Here is a 12,307-nt window from a genome sequence, read left to right on the forward strand (position 1 = left end):
CCAAGGGCTTCGTGCATGCCAGGCAGTTGCTCTACCACTGAGCTGTGTCACTAAACGCATCCCCCCCCCCGCCGCTTTTTTTTTACATTTTACTAGGAGACAGGGTTTCACTAAACTGACCAGGCAGGCCTTAAACAATACAGTTGCCTTGAAGTAGAAAAGACCAATGATTAGATAGTGATTGATTCATTCATTTAGAGATTTACTTAAAGCCCTGCTTGTGTGGCTTATTTGCCAAGCACGACGTCACTTGCTGCCTGGAACACAGTGACCTGGAGGAATAGCTCAAGCAATGATCCTTGCTGCTGACCGCCTGCTGACTGCCGTGTACCCTTCTGTGAAATCCCGCGTGTTTGTCCACTCTACCTCATGGTTTTAGAGAATGAAATGAGAATACACTGGACCATCATCAGAGTCTTTCAGGGGATGTCCTGGCTGCGGTCCACCGGTAGCATCTCCTCTCTTCCATCCCAGGGGTGTCAGAGTGTCCATTTCAGAAAGATTCCCCTCACAGTCTACTCCAATAGCCACATCGCCCAGTTTGTCTCTTTCTTTTTCAGTTTGTAATTTTTATTTGCGCTCTAAATATACTTTTGTTTTCCTTCTCTTTTGCTTTGTCCAAAGTGCTTCTAAAGAAACGTAAGCATCAGGCCATTGCATTCACCGACGCTCTAGCAGCTGTCCTTTACTGGGTAGATGTATGAACTCGCCCCACGCTACTGCTGCACCTAACGACCACCAGTGTTGCTCTCTATCAGTGAGGCCCGGTCCACACAGATCCCAGGCGGTATCAGGAACCCTGTTCTGTGTGTTTGTTCACATCCTGATCCTGCTGTTTGCTCTTTGATGGTGAAATCTGAATTCGGTTGCGTTCTGGGCAGGTACACACCTTCTATGACTTCTGCTGTATTGAGATTTTTTTTTTGTCCTAACCTTCTCATTGTTAGTTAGTGTGAACACTCTAGAAATGTTCCAGTGCGTGCATCCTTTTATTCTTTTGGCACAGGGTTCTGGTTTCTGTGATTAAACTAACTGATCATGCTTTGTAGACCCCTCAGAACAGTGCTGCATGGTGGAGTTTTGTTTGCCAAGGGCTGTAGAACTTTAGGCAAGTTGATTAGCTTGTCTGAACCTATTACCTTCACTATTAATGGAGAAAACGGTGAATGTTCCTTAGATGGTTGTTCAAAGGGCCAGTTGATTTTCTCAACAGTTATTAATGTCAATTAAATAGTCATTTTATTAACACCAGACAACCTTGCACAAATGAAAGTGTTTGTCCTCATCTGAATTTAGTCTTGTGATTATTTTTGGTTTTTTAGTTTTTTTTTTTTTAAGACAAGTCTTGCTCTGCCTAGGCTAGTACTGAACTTCTAGGCTGCAGTGATCCTCCTGCCTCATTCTCTATACCACTGTGTTCTGGCTAGCTTTAAGTCAATTTGACATAAGCTAGAGTTATCCGAAAGGAGGGGATCTCAATTGAGCATATGCCTCCATAAGATCTGGCTGTGGAACATTGTCTTAATTAGTGATGGGGGGGGGGGGCAGCCCATTGTGGGTGGTGCCATCCCTGAGTTTGTGGTTCTGGGTTCTATAGGAGAGCAGGCTGAACAAGCCTTGAGGAATACGTCAATAAGCAGCACCCAATCATGGCCTCTGCATCAGTTCCTGCCTCCAGGTTCCTGCCTTTTTGAGTTCCTGTCCTGACTTCCTTCTATGATGAACAGTGATATAGAAGTGTAAGCCATATAAAGCATTTCCTCCACAAGTTTTGTTGTTGTTGATGATGATGATGGTGTTTTGTTCCAGCTAGAAAAACCCTAACTAAGATACATTGCATCCAGCTTCTCATTATTTTCATCAGGACAACTTAAGTTAATTATTTGAACCCAAAATCCCTCCAATTTGAAAGTATTATTTAGATGTTCTCAAGATAGTAAACAAAAAGCATCAGAAATACAGAAAGAGAGAGAGAGAGAGAGAGAGAGAGAGAGAGAGAGAGAGAGAGAGAGAGAGAGAGAGAAATGGGAAGCCGGTGGTCACTGGAATGCAGAAATTCTCTACCCCCAAGCCTGACAAAACAAACCCCAGATCTCAAGATATCCACTACCACTGAGCCATCTCAGTAAACATGAAAGTGAGGAGCACTGGGACCTTGTGGAGATCTGACTACACTGACAAACAAGGAAGACATCAACCAGCAAGAGGAGATGACTGTGAAACTTGCATCCCTGCTTTCTCTATGAAGAAATAAGAGAAGACAGCCAAACATGGTGGCCTGGGCCTGTAATCTCAGTACCTGGAGGTTGAGGCAGAAGAGGGCCTTGAGTTTAAGATCAGCCTGGGCTACACAGTACCAGTTCAGTCAGAGCTGTGTCAAACACACACACACACACACACACACACACACACACACACACAATGAGAAGATGAAAGAATTCATGAAATAAAGCATTGAAAGATGATGTCAGCATGGTTGAAAGGAGAAAATATACTAAAGCACAAAGGAAAGGTCAGGGCACCTGTATTGAAGGCAGAAAAGCCAAGAGTCTCTGACTCTTCTGGGTGTGTGTTCCTGTAGACCCAGACCTCTTGCTGTGTTCTTTCCTATTATTTGAATCTGTGGTGTCCCCCATAAGCTGTATGTCAAAGGCTTGCTCTTTTGTTTGGTGATGTTGGGAGGCACTTAAGCCTCTAGGATGTATAAGGCCTAATGGTGGATCTTTTAGTCATTGGGTTGCAGCCTTCCCAGATCTCCAGGAACCCTTAGGGGACTGTGAGGCCCTGCCTCCCCAGATCCCCAGCCGCCATAAACTGAACAGCTTCTTCCACCATGCGCTCCTACTGTGATGTGCATCGCCATCAGCACCAGACCCAGAATGATGGGGCCAATAAACCATGGTCAACTCCTCAAGGACTGAGAGCAAAGTAAACCTTTGTTCTTTATAAAGTATTTGCCTTGGGCCTTTTGTCATTGTGCTAGAGTTGACTAACAACCCTAATGACTATTCTGCATGGTTTTTGGCATAGTAGCAGTGGGAATGAGAGATGCAGACAAAGCTTTTGTAGGGCTCCATCTCGAGGCTGAGGATTAGCACCAGCCTGGAGAAGATCAAGCTGCTCCTCAAACAAGGGGAGATGCAGGCCTTTATGGCTTCTGGAGGACATCAGGTACTTATGGGAACAAGGGTGGGGTAAAAACTAAAGGAGTCTGGATGCTTAAGCTGCTGGGTCCATAAGCTCAACTATAGTAGGTGATTAGTAACCTCCAGATCTCTGAAGGTGCCTCGGCTGATGTTCTACAGCCACCCACATTATACATGCTCTATACAGCCACCCACACCATAGGTGTTATATAGTCACCCACGTCATAGGTGTTCTATACAGTCACCCACGTTGTAGGTGTTCTGTACAGCACACCTAGTGGAAAACTAAGACATATCACTCATCTGCGTGACCCCCAAAATAGTGATTTTTAATCATCTAAAGACAAGTACATGTGGAGGGTTTGTTCAGATTTTCTTTCAGCAACCACCTATTTCTCTGTTGCCATCCCTGGCAGTGCAGATTCCCGATATGCTCAAGTCCGTATATGACAACAGTTTGCGTAGTTTACACACATCTGGAAACCTTACACCAGGACTTCTTAAACTTTTTCACTTGCACCCATTTTCACCAGAGAATTTACATGACCCTAGGTACAGATACACAAAAACATAAAAAAGGTACACAAGTCAAAATTTGCCCACAGTGTAACACAAAACAACCCCAAAATACTCATGGATTTGAGTATTATATGCTTAGGAACAGCAGTAGGGAAATAGTAAAAGTCTTTGTGATCCAAATTAAACAACTATGATTTTATAAGAGCAGAAATTTGAGGCTGCAGCGTCGGTTCAGTGGTTGAGGACCTGTGCTCTCGCTGAAGGCCTGGGTCTGAGTTCCAGAACACACAGGGCCCCTCAGAATCATCTGTATCTTCAGGTCCAGGGGATCTGATCCCCTCTTCTAACCCCCACAGGCACCTGGCACATGTGTAGTGCACAATGTACATAAAATAAATCTCTAAAAATTAGAAAAAGAGCAGAAATGTTGTGTGTTTAATAAAAGCAGTGAAGTTTCTGCGAATGGTGACACACACCTTTAATTTCAGTACTCAAGAGGCAGAGGCAGGAGGATCTCTGTGAGTTTGAGACCAGCTAGTCTACAAAGTGAGTTCCAGGACAGCCAGGGCTTGGGACAACATAGAGAGATCATGATGATGATGATGATGATGATGATGATGATGATGATGATGATAAAGGAAAAGGAAAGAAAACTAGAAAAAAATAAAAAACAAGATTAACAAAACAGACTGGGTGGTGGTGGCACACACCTTTAATCCCAGCACTCAGAAGGCAGAGACAGGTGGATCTCTGTGAGTTTAAGGCCAGCCTGGTCTACAGAGTGAGTTCCAGGACTGGCTCTAAAACTACAGAGAAACCCTGTCTCAAAAGACACCAAAAGAAAAAAAAAGATTAGAAAAACAAAAGCCCTGCAGTTCCTAACATATAGTGCATAGGTTTGAATCCAAGCCGAGGTGTTTGGGGCACCATGGTGTGATGAGCACAGAGCAATTGTTGGTGCTGCGTTTAGAATCAGGACGGCCATGAGGTCACAGTGCCACACAGGTGAGCACTGCCAGAAATGCCTCCGGTGCAATGCGCATTTGATTTTGAACTAATTTTTAGTCCTTGGGCATTTATAAAATGTTTGCTGTTGACAAAGTTTTCACAGCTGGCACGTATGGAGTCATGACCCACAGTCTAAGAACTGCTTCTACATTTTGTGTATGAGCTAGCACATTATCACAGCTATGCAAATGGTTCTCTCTTTGTGTTTCGAGACAAGGTTTCTCTGTGCAACCCTGGCTATCCTGGAGCTTACTCTGTAGACCAGGCTGGCCTTGAACTCAAGAAATCTGCCTGCCTCTGCCTCCTGAGTGCTGTGATTAAAGGTGTGTGCCACACTGCCTGACTGCAAATGGTTCTTACAAGAGGACAAACTGCATGCTCACACAGATGTAGGTGCCTTTGCCTATTTTACATCCAGGGCTGGTCAAGTTCACAGATGCGGAATCAGTGGACACGGAGGGCCAATGTGTTCATAGTCAGCTGTCTTTGGCGTTTGCCGGGCACTTGAGGATCACCTATGATGTGACGCTTCAGTCCATCCTCTGAGGACATTACAAAGAATGAAAAGAGGCACAAAGCAATGGGGTTCAAATGTAAAACCTAGAGACAAATAAATAAAATATCACTCTAAAGCAATGATACATTGTCCCAAGCTGCCCACTTTCCAAATGAAGGATTCACCAAGTCTGTCTGCCCACGCTCCTGTTAAGCTCTTTCAATGTAAGCCACACATATGCCCTCAAGTGTCTTTGTGCATTGGGTTGGAAGGATGCCTGAGCACAAGGATCCGCAGATGCAAACCAGAACCCCTCTGGCCTCAGAACAGACTAGCACAATTCCTCTGTGTTCCAAGCACATCAGCGAGGCCTAGGCCAGTGCTTTCCGATTTCAGCCCTGGGCCCCTCACTCAGACATATCGCCTCTCCCTGTGCTGACCTCTGCTTGGTGTGCTTCAGCCTTCTGATCAGCTCAGTCTTCGGTCCAGTACTGTACCTGGGAGCATCTCCAGCCCGGCCCCATCCACAAGCAGGCCTGAGTGAGAAGCGGGGGTATGCCTGCCTGCCTGGACTCTCCACCCCGGGAGAGTTGAGGCTCCACAGAGCTTGTGCTAAGTGCATTCCTCCTGAAGGTTTCTGGATTTCATTATTTCTGGCTTCGACGTAAGCCAGACGTAAACCTTCTGGCCTTGATGTACACCAGGGGTCAGCGACTTTTCTTAAAGGGCCAAGTAGTAGAATCTAGGTGATGACCCTCTGAAGTCTTAGTCACACGAGTTGGCCTTTCCCTCCAGGTTAAAATCTCAGGAAGAATGAATACAGTTGACCCAGCCCACTTCCTGCATCAGTCCTTGGTGCCCAGGCTGCAAATTATTTCTCTGTACCCTTAAATCCATACCCACCAGGAGCTATCAACCATGGCTGCACGGATGAAGACATGGCCACCAGGCTGCGCCCCAGAAGCCAGCTGTAGCTTGACAGGCATGCACTGAGGCCCACTGTCCAACAAAGCTCGGGCTTATAGCAGTTATATAGACTACAGAATGGAAGAACAAGGGACTGAACAAATGCTTGGAGATTACATAGCTTGATTTTTAGAAAAGTAATTTGGGTGGGTGTGTAGCTCAATGAAGCCTTGCCCAACCTGTGTGAGGCCCTGGGTTCTAGGAATCCCCAGCACCAGTGAGTGAATGAGCAATGAATGAATAAATGACCAAGTAAAGCAGGAAAACCTGCACTTCATTGCCACCTGCTGGCCAGAACGGGTATCAGGCTAAAGTTCTGTTAAAGAGGTTTCCTTGTATGTAGAAAGAACCTTTTTCTAAGAAAAGCTGTAGTTTCTTTCCTTAAAAGATTTTACTATTCTAAAAATGACATTTTATTTATAAGACAGCTGTGTAAAATTGTTTGTATTTTACATGAAAACATTTAGAAGAAACAAAGTTGGTATTTTTACCCAAAAAAGGAATAAGAGATAGATATTTTAAATATCTTTACATAATTAAGGAATATAGAAAAATAAATATGAAAATATCAGGGGAATGAAGAGATGTATCAGCAATTAAGAACACTTGCTGCTTATTAAAGCCGGGCCGTGGTGGCGCACGCCTTTAATCCCAGCACTTGGGAGGCAGAGGCAGGCAGATCTCTGAGTTCGAGACCAGCCTGGTCTACAAAAAGCTAGTTCCAGGACAGGCTCCAAAACCACAGAGAAACCCTGTCTCGAAAAACCAAAAAAAAAAAAAAGAAAAGAAAAGAACACTTGCTGCTCTTGCAGAGGACCTGAGTTCAGTTTCCAGTACCCCAAAGAACATTTCATAACTACCTGGGGTTCTGATGGTTTCGTCTAGGCTCTGTGGGTACGTGCACACACATATACATAAAGATAAATTATTAAAAATTGGCAAAATAACCTAGACAGTAGTAGGCACCTGATCTTTGAAGGGAAGCCTAGCCTGAGCTCTCATGCCTTCCTTCTGCTGCCTGACTACCTAGTATCTTCTCACTGAACGGTGTGCCTGGTCTCCTGCCTCTGGACACTTACACTAGGCTCTTTCCCTCCCATAGTTCCTCCTGGCATGGCACGCCTGGCTGACCGTCACATGACGTACCAAGCAGGACATCCATCCCCGCACGGCAGCCCTTGTCCACTTGCCAAGTCTGGTTGCCCCTCTCTTCTTCCTGCATAAGCTCCTGCCAGGCAGACCCCTCCAGAAAACCCCTCTGGAAAGCACTGTGACCTCCCATTGCAGGATTGTGAACCCCTGCTCTTTCTCAGTCCAGGAACACTGGGGCATCTGTGACAGGTCTTCTAAAACCCAGCCCACATCTTCCTCAAGCCCCCTTTACGAAGTTCTCAAGCTGCCCAGGGTTCTCACGCTGTCTGCTTCCTGCCCACATCCTGGCTGAGTGTCAGTATCTGTCCACAAACCTGCGCAGAGAAGGTGATGGCTGGGTCAAGGTCACACTACTCAGGCTGTGCTCACCCTTGTGTGTTGTTGGTTGTTTATTCTTTTCTCTTTTGACTCTTTAGCTCTTACTCTTTGGGGACCTGCCACCCAGCTCCCAAATAAAACATACACACAGAGTCTTATTACTTTTGAATGCCCAGCCTTAGCTTGGCTCGTTCCTAGCCAGTTTTTCTTATCCTAAATTATCCCATCTACCTTTCGCCTTGAGATTTTATCTTTCTCTATTTCTGTATCTTTTCTTATTTCTCCGTGGCTTGCTGTGTAGCTAGGTAACTGAGCCCTGATGTCTTCCCCTCCTTGTTCTGTCTTGTTCCTTCTTTCCTCTTGCTCCTATATCTTCTTTCTATTTATTCTCTCTGCCTGCCAACCCTGCCTATCCTTTCTCCTCCTTTGCTATCGGCCATTCAGCTTGTTATTAGACCAATCATGTGTTTTAGGCAGGCACAGCAACACAGCTTCACAGAGTTAAACAAATGCAACAAAAAATGCAACACATCTTTGCACCATTAAACAAATGTTCCACAGCATAAACAAATATAATATTCTACAACACTGTGCATACAGAAATCAAGACAGCTCCACAGCATTGAAACATCCTTCCAACATGAGACAGTGGTGTAGTCTGGCAATGCTTGAATACTCTTTAAAGATATTTTTATTTTCATTTTATGTGTATGTGTGAATGTCTGCCTCTGTGTACATGTACTATGTGTGTGTGGTGTCCCAGGAGGCCAGAAAAGGATGTCAGATCATCTGGAACTAGAGTTACAGGTGGTTGCGAGCTGCCCCGTGTGGGTACTGGGAATTGAACTTGGGTCCTCTGCAAGAGCAACAGGTGCTTTTAACTGCTGAGCCATCTCTCCAGCCGTGCTGAGACAATGTTTTAATGTGAGCTGCATGATAGCCTTCTTTAAATTCTTAAATATCAGGACACATACTTCCACTGTCCTAAAGTACCTTATTCAGTGGTTTGTTGATTAACCCTTGGCCCTCGAAGAGGATGCAATCGGAGTGGTCACAGCCTCTGAGATGAACATACCAAGTATTTTTTGTTTGTTTATTTGTTTATCTTCCTCTGTTGCTGTCTTTCAGATCGCCATGAGGTTATCTCCAAAGAAATTTTGGAGCTGGACCCTTGGGAGAACCAGTGGAACGTTGTCGCCATCAACGTCCTCATGCATGACAGCTATGACGTCTGCCTGGTAGCTAGGATGAACCCCCGAGACCTCATCCCACCACCCTCAGATCTGATCGATGAGGGTGGTGACCACCGAGGGCAAAGATGAGGGTCGCGCAGCTGGAGGGGCCATAGCCTGGCAGCCAGGTCTCCAAATGCACGAGCCAGCATACTGTGTGGTGCTGACGTTCTCATTGCATGCATAGCGGCCGCTGTGTAAAGCTGCACCGAGCCGTGCAGGGCTGGCAGTACAGGGTCTTCCCTTAGGGGCATCCCAGCCTGATAGAGTAGATAGGGCGGTGATGAGGTTCATGAGAGTGGGACAAGGAGTGCAGGGAAGGCAGCGCCTTCTCTGCTGGGGGCTCAGGAACACGGCCAAGCAGTCCCATGGGTGCTTTTGATGATGGCATCCTGGGAGAGGCCAGTCAAAGGCCCTAAAGTAGGAAAGCTGGTGCCCATCTGTGGCATCTAGTCTAGCCTGGTCACACGGCTTGCACACAAGATTTGTCCCTGAGAGCAGAAAGCTTATAACTAGGCGACCAGTGCCTGAAAGAGGGAGAGCATAGGTCTAGGCCTGGATAGAGGAGCCATCTTTCTTGGGGCTTTGCTCCAACTTAGTCTGTCTGTTAGAACTGCCCTGACCTACAGCAACAGTGCCCACTATGGGCCAAATGTTCGTACCTGAGCCCAGCTCTGTCTGGACCATCACCACAGTGAGCAGAGCATTCTTGGACACAGGAATTGGGGCTAGTCCTGCATGTCTAGACTGAACCTGCCCAGAGCCTTGGCCCAGCTCTCGGTTGTACAGGACCATCCTCAGGTTGACTGAACCGAACAGGTCTAAACATGGGGGCCCAGGCTCTAGTGAGGAGAGAAGAGACGCCTATTGCCTCCTTCGGATCCCTCTCCTGGCAGGAAGGGTGAGGTAAAGCCTACTTCAGGGCGAGCAGGGCACAGTGAGCTCTCCCTAGATATGTTAGGGGTGATGTGCAAATTACACTTGGAAACCCATCTATTCTGTTTCCATTCATATTTCTGGATGCACAGCAGACCCAGTTGGTGGCTGTTCTCCAACAACTTCACAAGAGCTCCTGTGTAAACAGGGCGGATGCCCTGGGATCTTCCCGGAGAACAGCAAACCCTGCATGGAGACAGTGTGTGTGTGTGTGTGTGTGTGTGTGTGTGTGTGTGTGTGTGTGTGTGTGTGTGTGTGTGTGTTCTCTCCAGGTTCAACCCCTCCCTGACAGGAGAGGCAAGCTCAGTCAAACGGAGCCACTTGACCTTGTTTCTGACACCAAGCTGGGAATTCTGGGGGCCCAGCACAGGTGTGCCCCAGAATGCTACACTCCGGGAGGCAGGGACCGTGCCTGTCTCTCTGCGGTCACCCCTAAGTCCCTGTTGCATGGGTGGAGTTTGGGGTGATCTGAGCCTGTAAGGGACGTCTAGTTCCAGTGTCCTCATTCTGCCCCCTAGTGGAGGATGGTAAACTGAGGTTTCCTTTTCTGAGGCAAACCAGAGCTGCTCCTCGCATTGGCAGCCAGGATGGGGAGAGGCTTTACTGTGCCTCTGCCCCCCTGACTCCCCTTCCAGAATCCCTGTCCCTGCTCACCACCTCGGCATGTTAGAAGCGGCCTGTCACCTAGATCATGGCTTATCTTCTGAATGCACTGGCCACTTGGCAGCCAGGACCGTGGCAGAACTTTTCCAAATCTTGCCTTCCTCCTATACAGAATGGGAAGGGGGAGCCCACATCCTTTACAGGGCTGGTGTGTGGACTAAGTGAGAAAATGCTGAGTGATAGACCGTGTTAAACACAAACACCATGAACAGGCTTTCGCTGCTGGCCTTCTTACTGCCACCATGCATTTCCCAGGACTAGGGGCAGAACAAGTCAGAGCCCAGCCTTAGGGAGTATTAGACTTCAGCGAGAGAAGGGAATGTGTTTCAGTTGTTTCTGATTTCCCCATGCTTGGCTCCTTAGCAGTGATGAGGACTCCCTTGGGTCTTCAGCCCCTTGAGAACATAAGTAGATGCCTCCAGGGCATCATGGGTAGTGAGAGTCATCCTGGGCTAGGACACCATCGCTGTCAATGCTACCAGGTATGAGAAGGCAGCTTTGCAGGGAAGCTGCTGGGGAGGACTCGGGAGAGTGGCTGGACTCCCTGGAGCAGTCGTGCAGCAAGCTGGAGGAGAGCAGGAGCTGGGACTATTCTCAGCCTGATTCCCCACAGGTGCGTCCAAGGTCTTGGATGTCTGCTGTGAATTCCCTTTGTTCTGTATCCTGAACCAGAGAACAGGCTTGTGGGCTTTAGTGCTCACTTTCAGCTCAGGGCTCCTTGTCTGACTCTCCTATTTGTGATTCAAAACAACCCGCGCTGCCCTCCCGGAGAACTATTGTTGGAGATTCCGTTTGGACAGACCTCCTGTTACTCCTTCACTGTCACTGAAGGGCTTCTGACTCTGCGTGAAGGCCCTTAGAAAATGCCTGCTACTGGGGCCTCTTATCTTTGTGAGGCAGGATTGCTGGGCGCTGAGCGAGGAAACACAATGGGGAAGTAATTTGGATGCCGGGCTGATAAAGGACTGCAGCTGTCAGCCTTACTGACTCAGTTCGTGCTCCGCACGAGGCAGCATTGTTCTCAGGCTGACTTTATAATGAAGAAACGCTCTGACTGCGGACTTATAAAATACATTTTTGCTAATGAACAATTGCCCGCATTTGGTGTTCGTATTGTGGGTGAGTGTGAGTTTCGGTTGAACAAGAATCCGAGGGTCTGGTAAATGTGGTGTTCTCAGAGTGGGGAACATCATGTCAGAGAGTGGACATGCAGGACAGAAGCAGGTGGGGCGTTGGGCAAGGGGCAGCAGGTGGCCTGCTTCCAGGGCAGTGCAGACTCCAGCCCTTCTCTACACAAAGCAGATGTGCAAACACCGCCCCCCTCTTACCCCCTTGATATAGCCCAAGCTGGCTTCAATTTTGCAATCCTCCTGCCTCTGCCTCCTGAGTGCTGGGATTACAGGTGTGCACCACCACTGCCAGCTATAAAGTTTCATCTCAGTAGGCAAAAATGCCAAGACCCCACATTTCCCATGTTACTCTACAACCTCAGCAGAACAAATTACTATGAATTCAGAGGCTTAAACCAGCTCAGATTTCTCCCCTTACAGTTCTGGAACTCAAGGGCTAAAGTCTTTGGTTGGGGCTGTGACTCTTCTGGAGGCTCTTGTCTGTTGTTGCCTCCAGAACTGCTGAGCTCTCTTGTTCTGAGGCCCCTTCCTCCATCTCCAGAACCAGCAACCACATGCCCAGGCCTACATCTTCTCTCTTCTTCTCCCACTTTCCAGGACACTATGATGATTTTGGTCTACCTGGATGATTCAGGGGAATTCTTGCAACTTTCAGGCTAGTGGTGACCTTAGTCTCTGCCATGTGACAAAACATAAGCAGGGTCTGGCACAGATGTGGTGTGGTAAGGGGATAGATTTCCT

At 47.4% G+C, this 12,307-nt stretch overlaps 1 protein-coding gene across 3 annotated transcripts in view; it reads left to right on the forward strand.

Moving 5' to 3' along the window:
- Nucleotides 1-11,502, forward strand: part of Kbtbd12 (kelch repeat and BTB domain containing 12) — an 81,948-nt gene extending 70,446 nt beyond the window's left edge. For all 3 annotated transcript variants that reach the window (XM_075983543.1, XM_075983545.1, XM_075983544.1), the window contains one exon: nucleotides 8,734-11,502. In XM_075983543.1, the coding sequence (XP_075839658.1) occupies nucleotides 8,734-8,927 (194 nt within the window). In that variant the 3' untranslated portion in view covers nucleotides 8,928-11,502. The remainder of the gene's footprint in view (nucleotides 1-8,733) is intronic.
- The last annotated feature ends 805 nt before the right edge of the window (nucleotides 11,503-12,307 follow it).

The sequence above is a fragment of the Microtus pennsylvanicus genome, chromosome 8 (assembly GCF_037038515.1).
Source record: "Microtus pennsylvanicus isolate mMicPen1 chromosome 8, mMicPen1.hap1, whole genome shotgun sequence".
NCBI lineage: Eukaryota > Metazoa > Chordata > Mammalia > Rodentia > Cricetidae > Microtus > Microtus pennsylvanicus.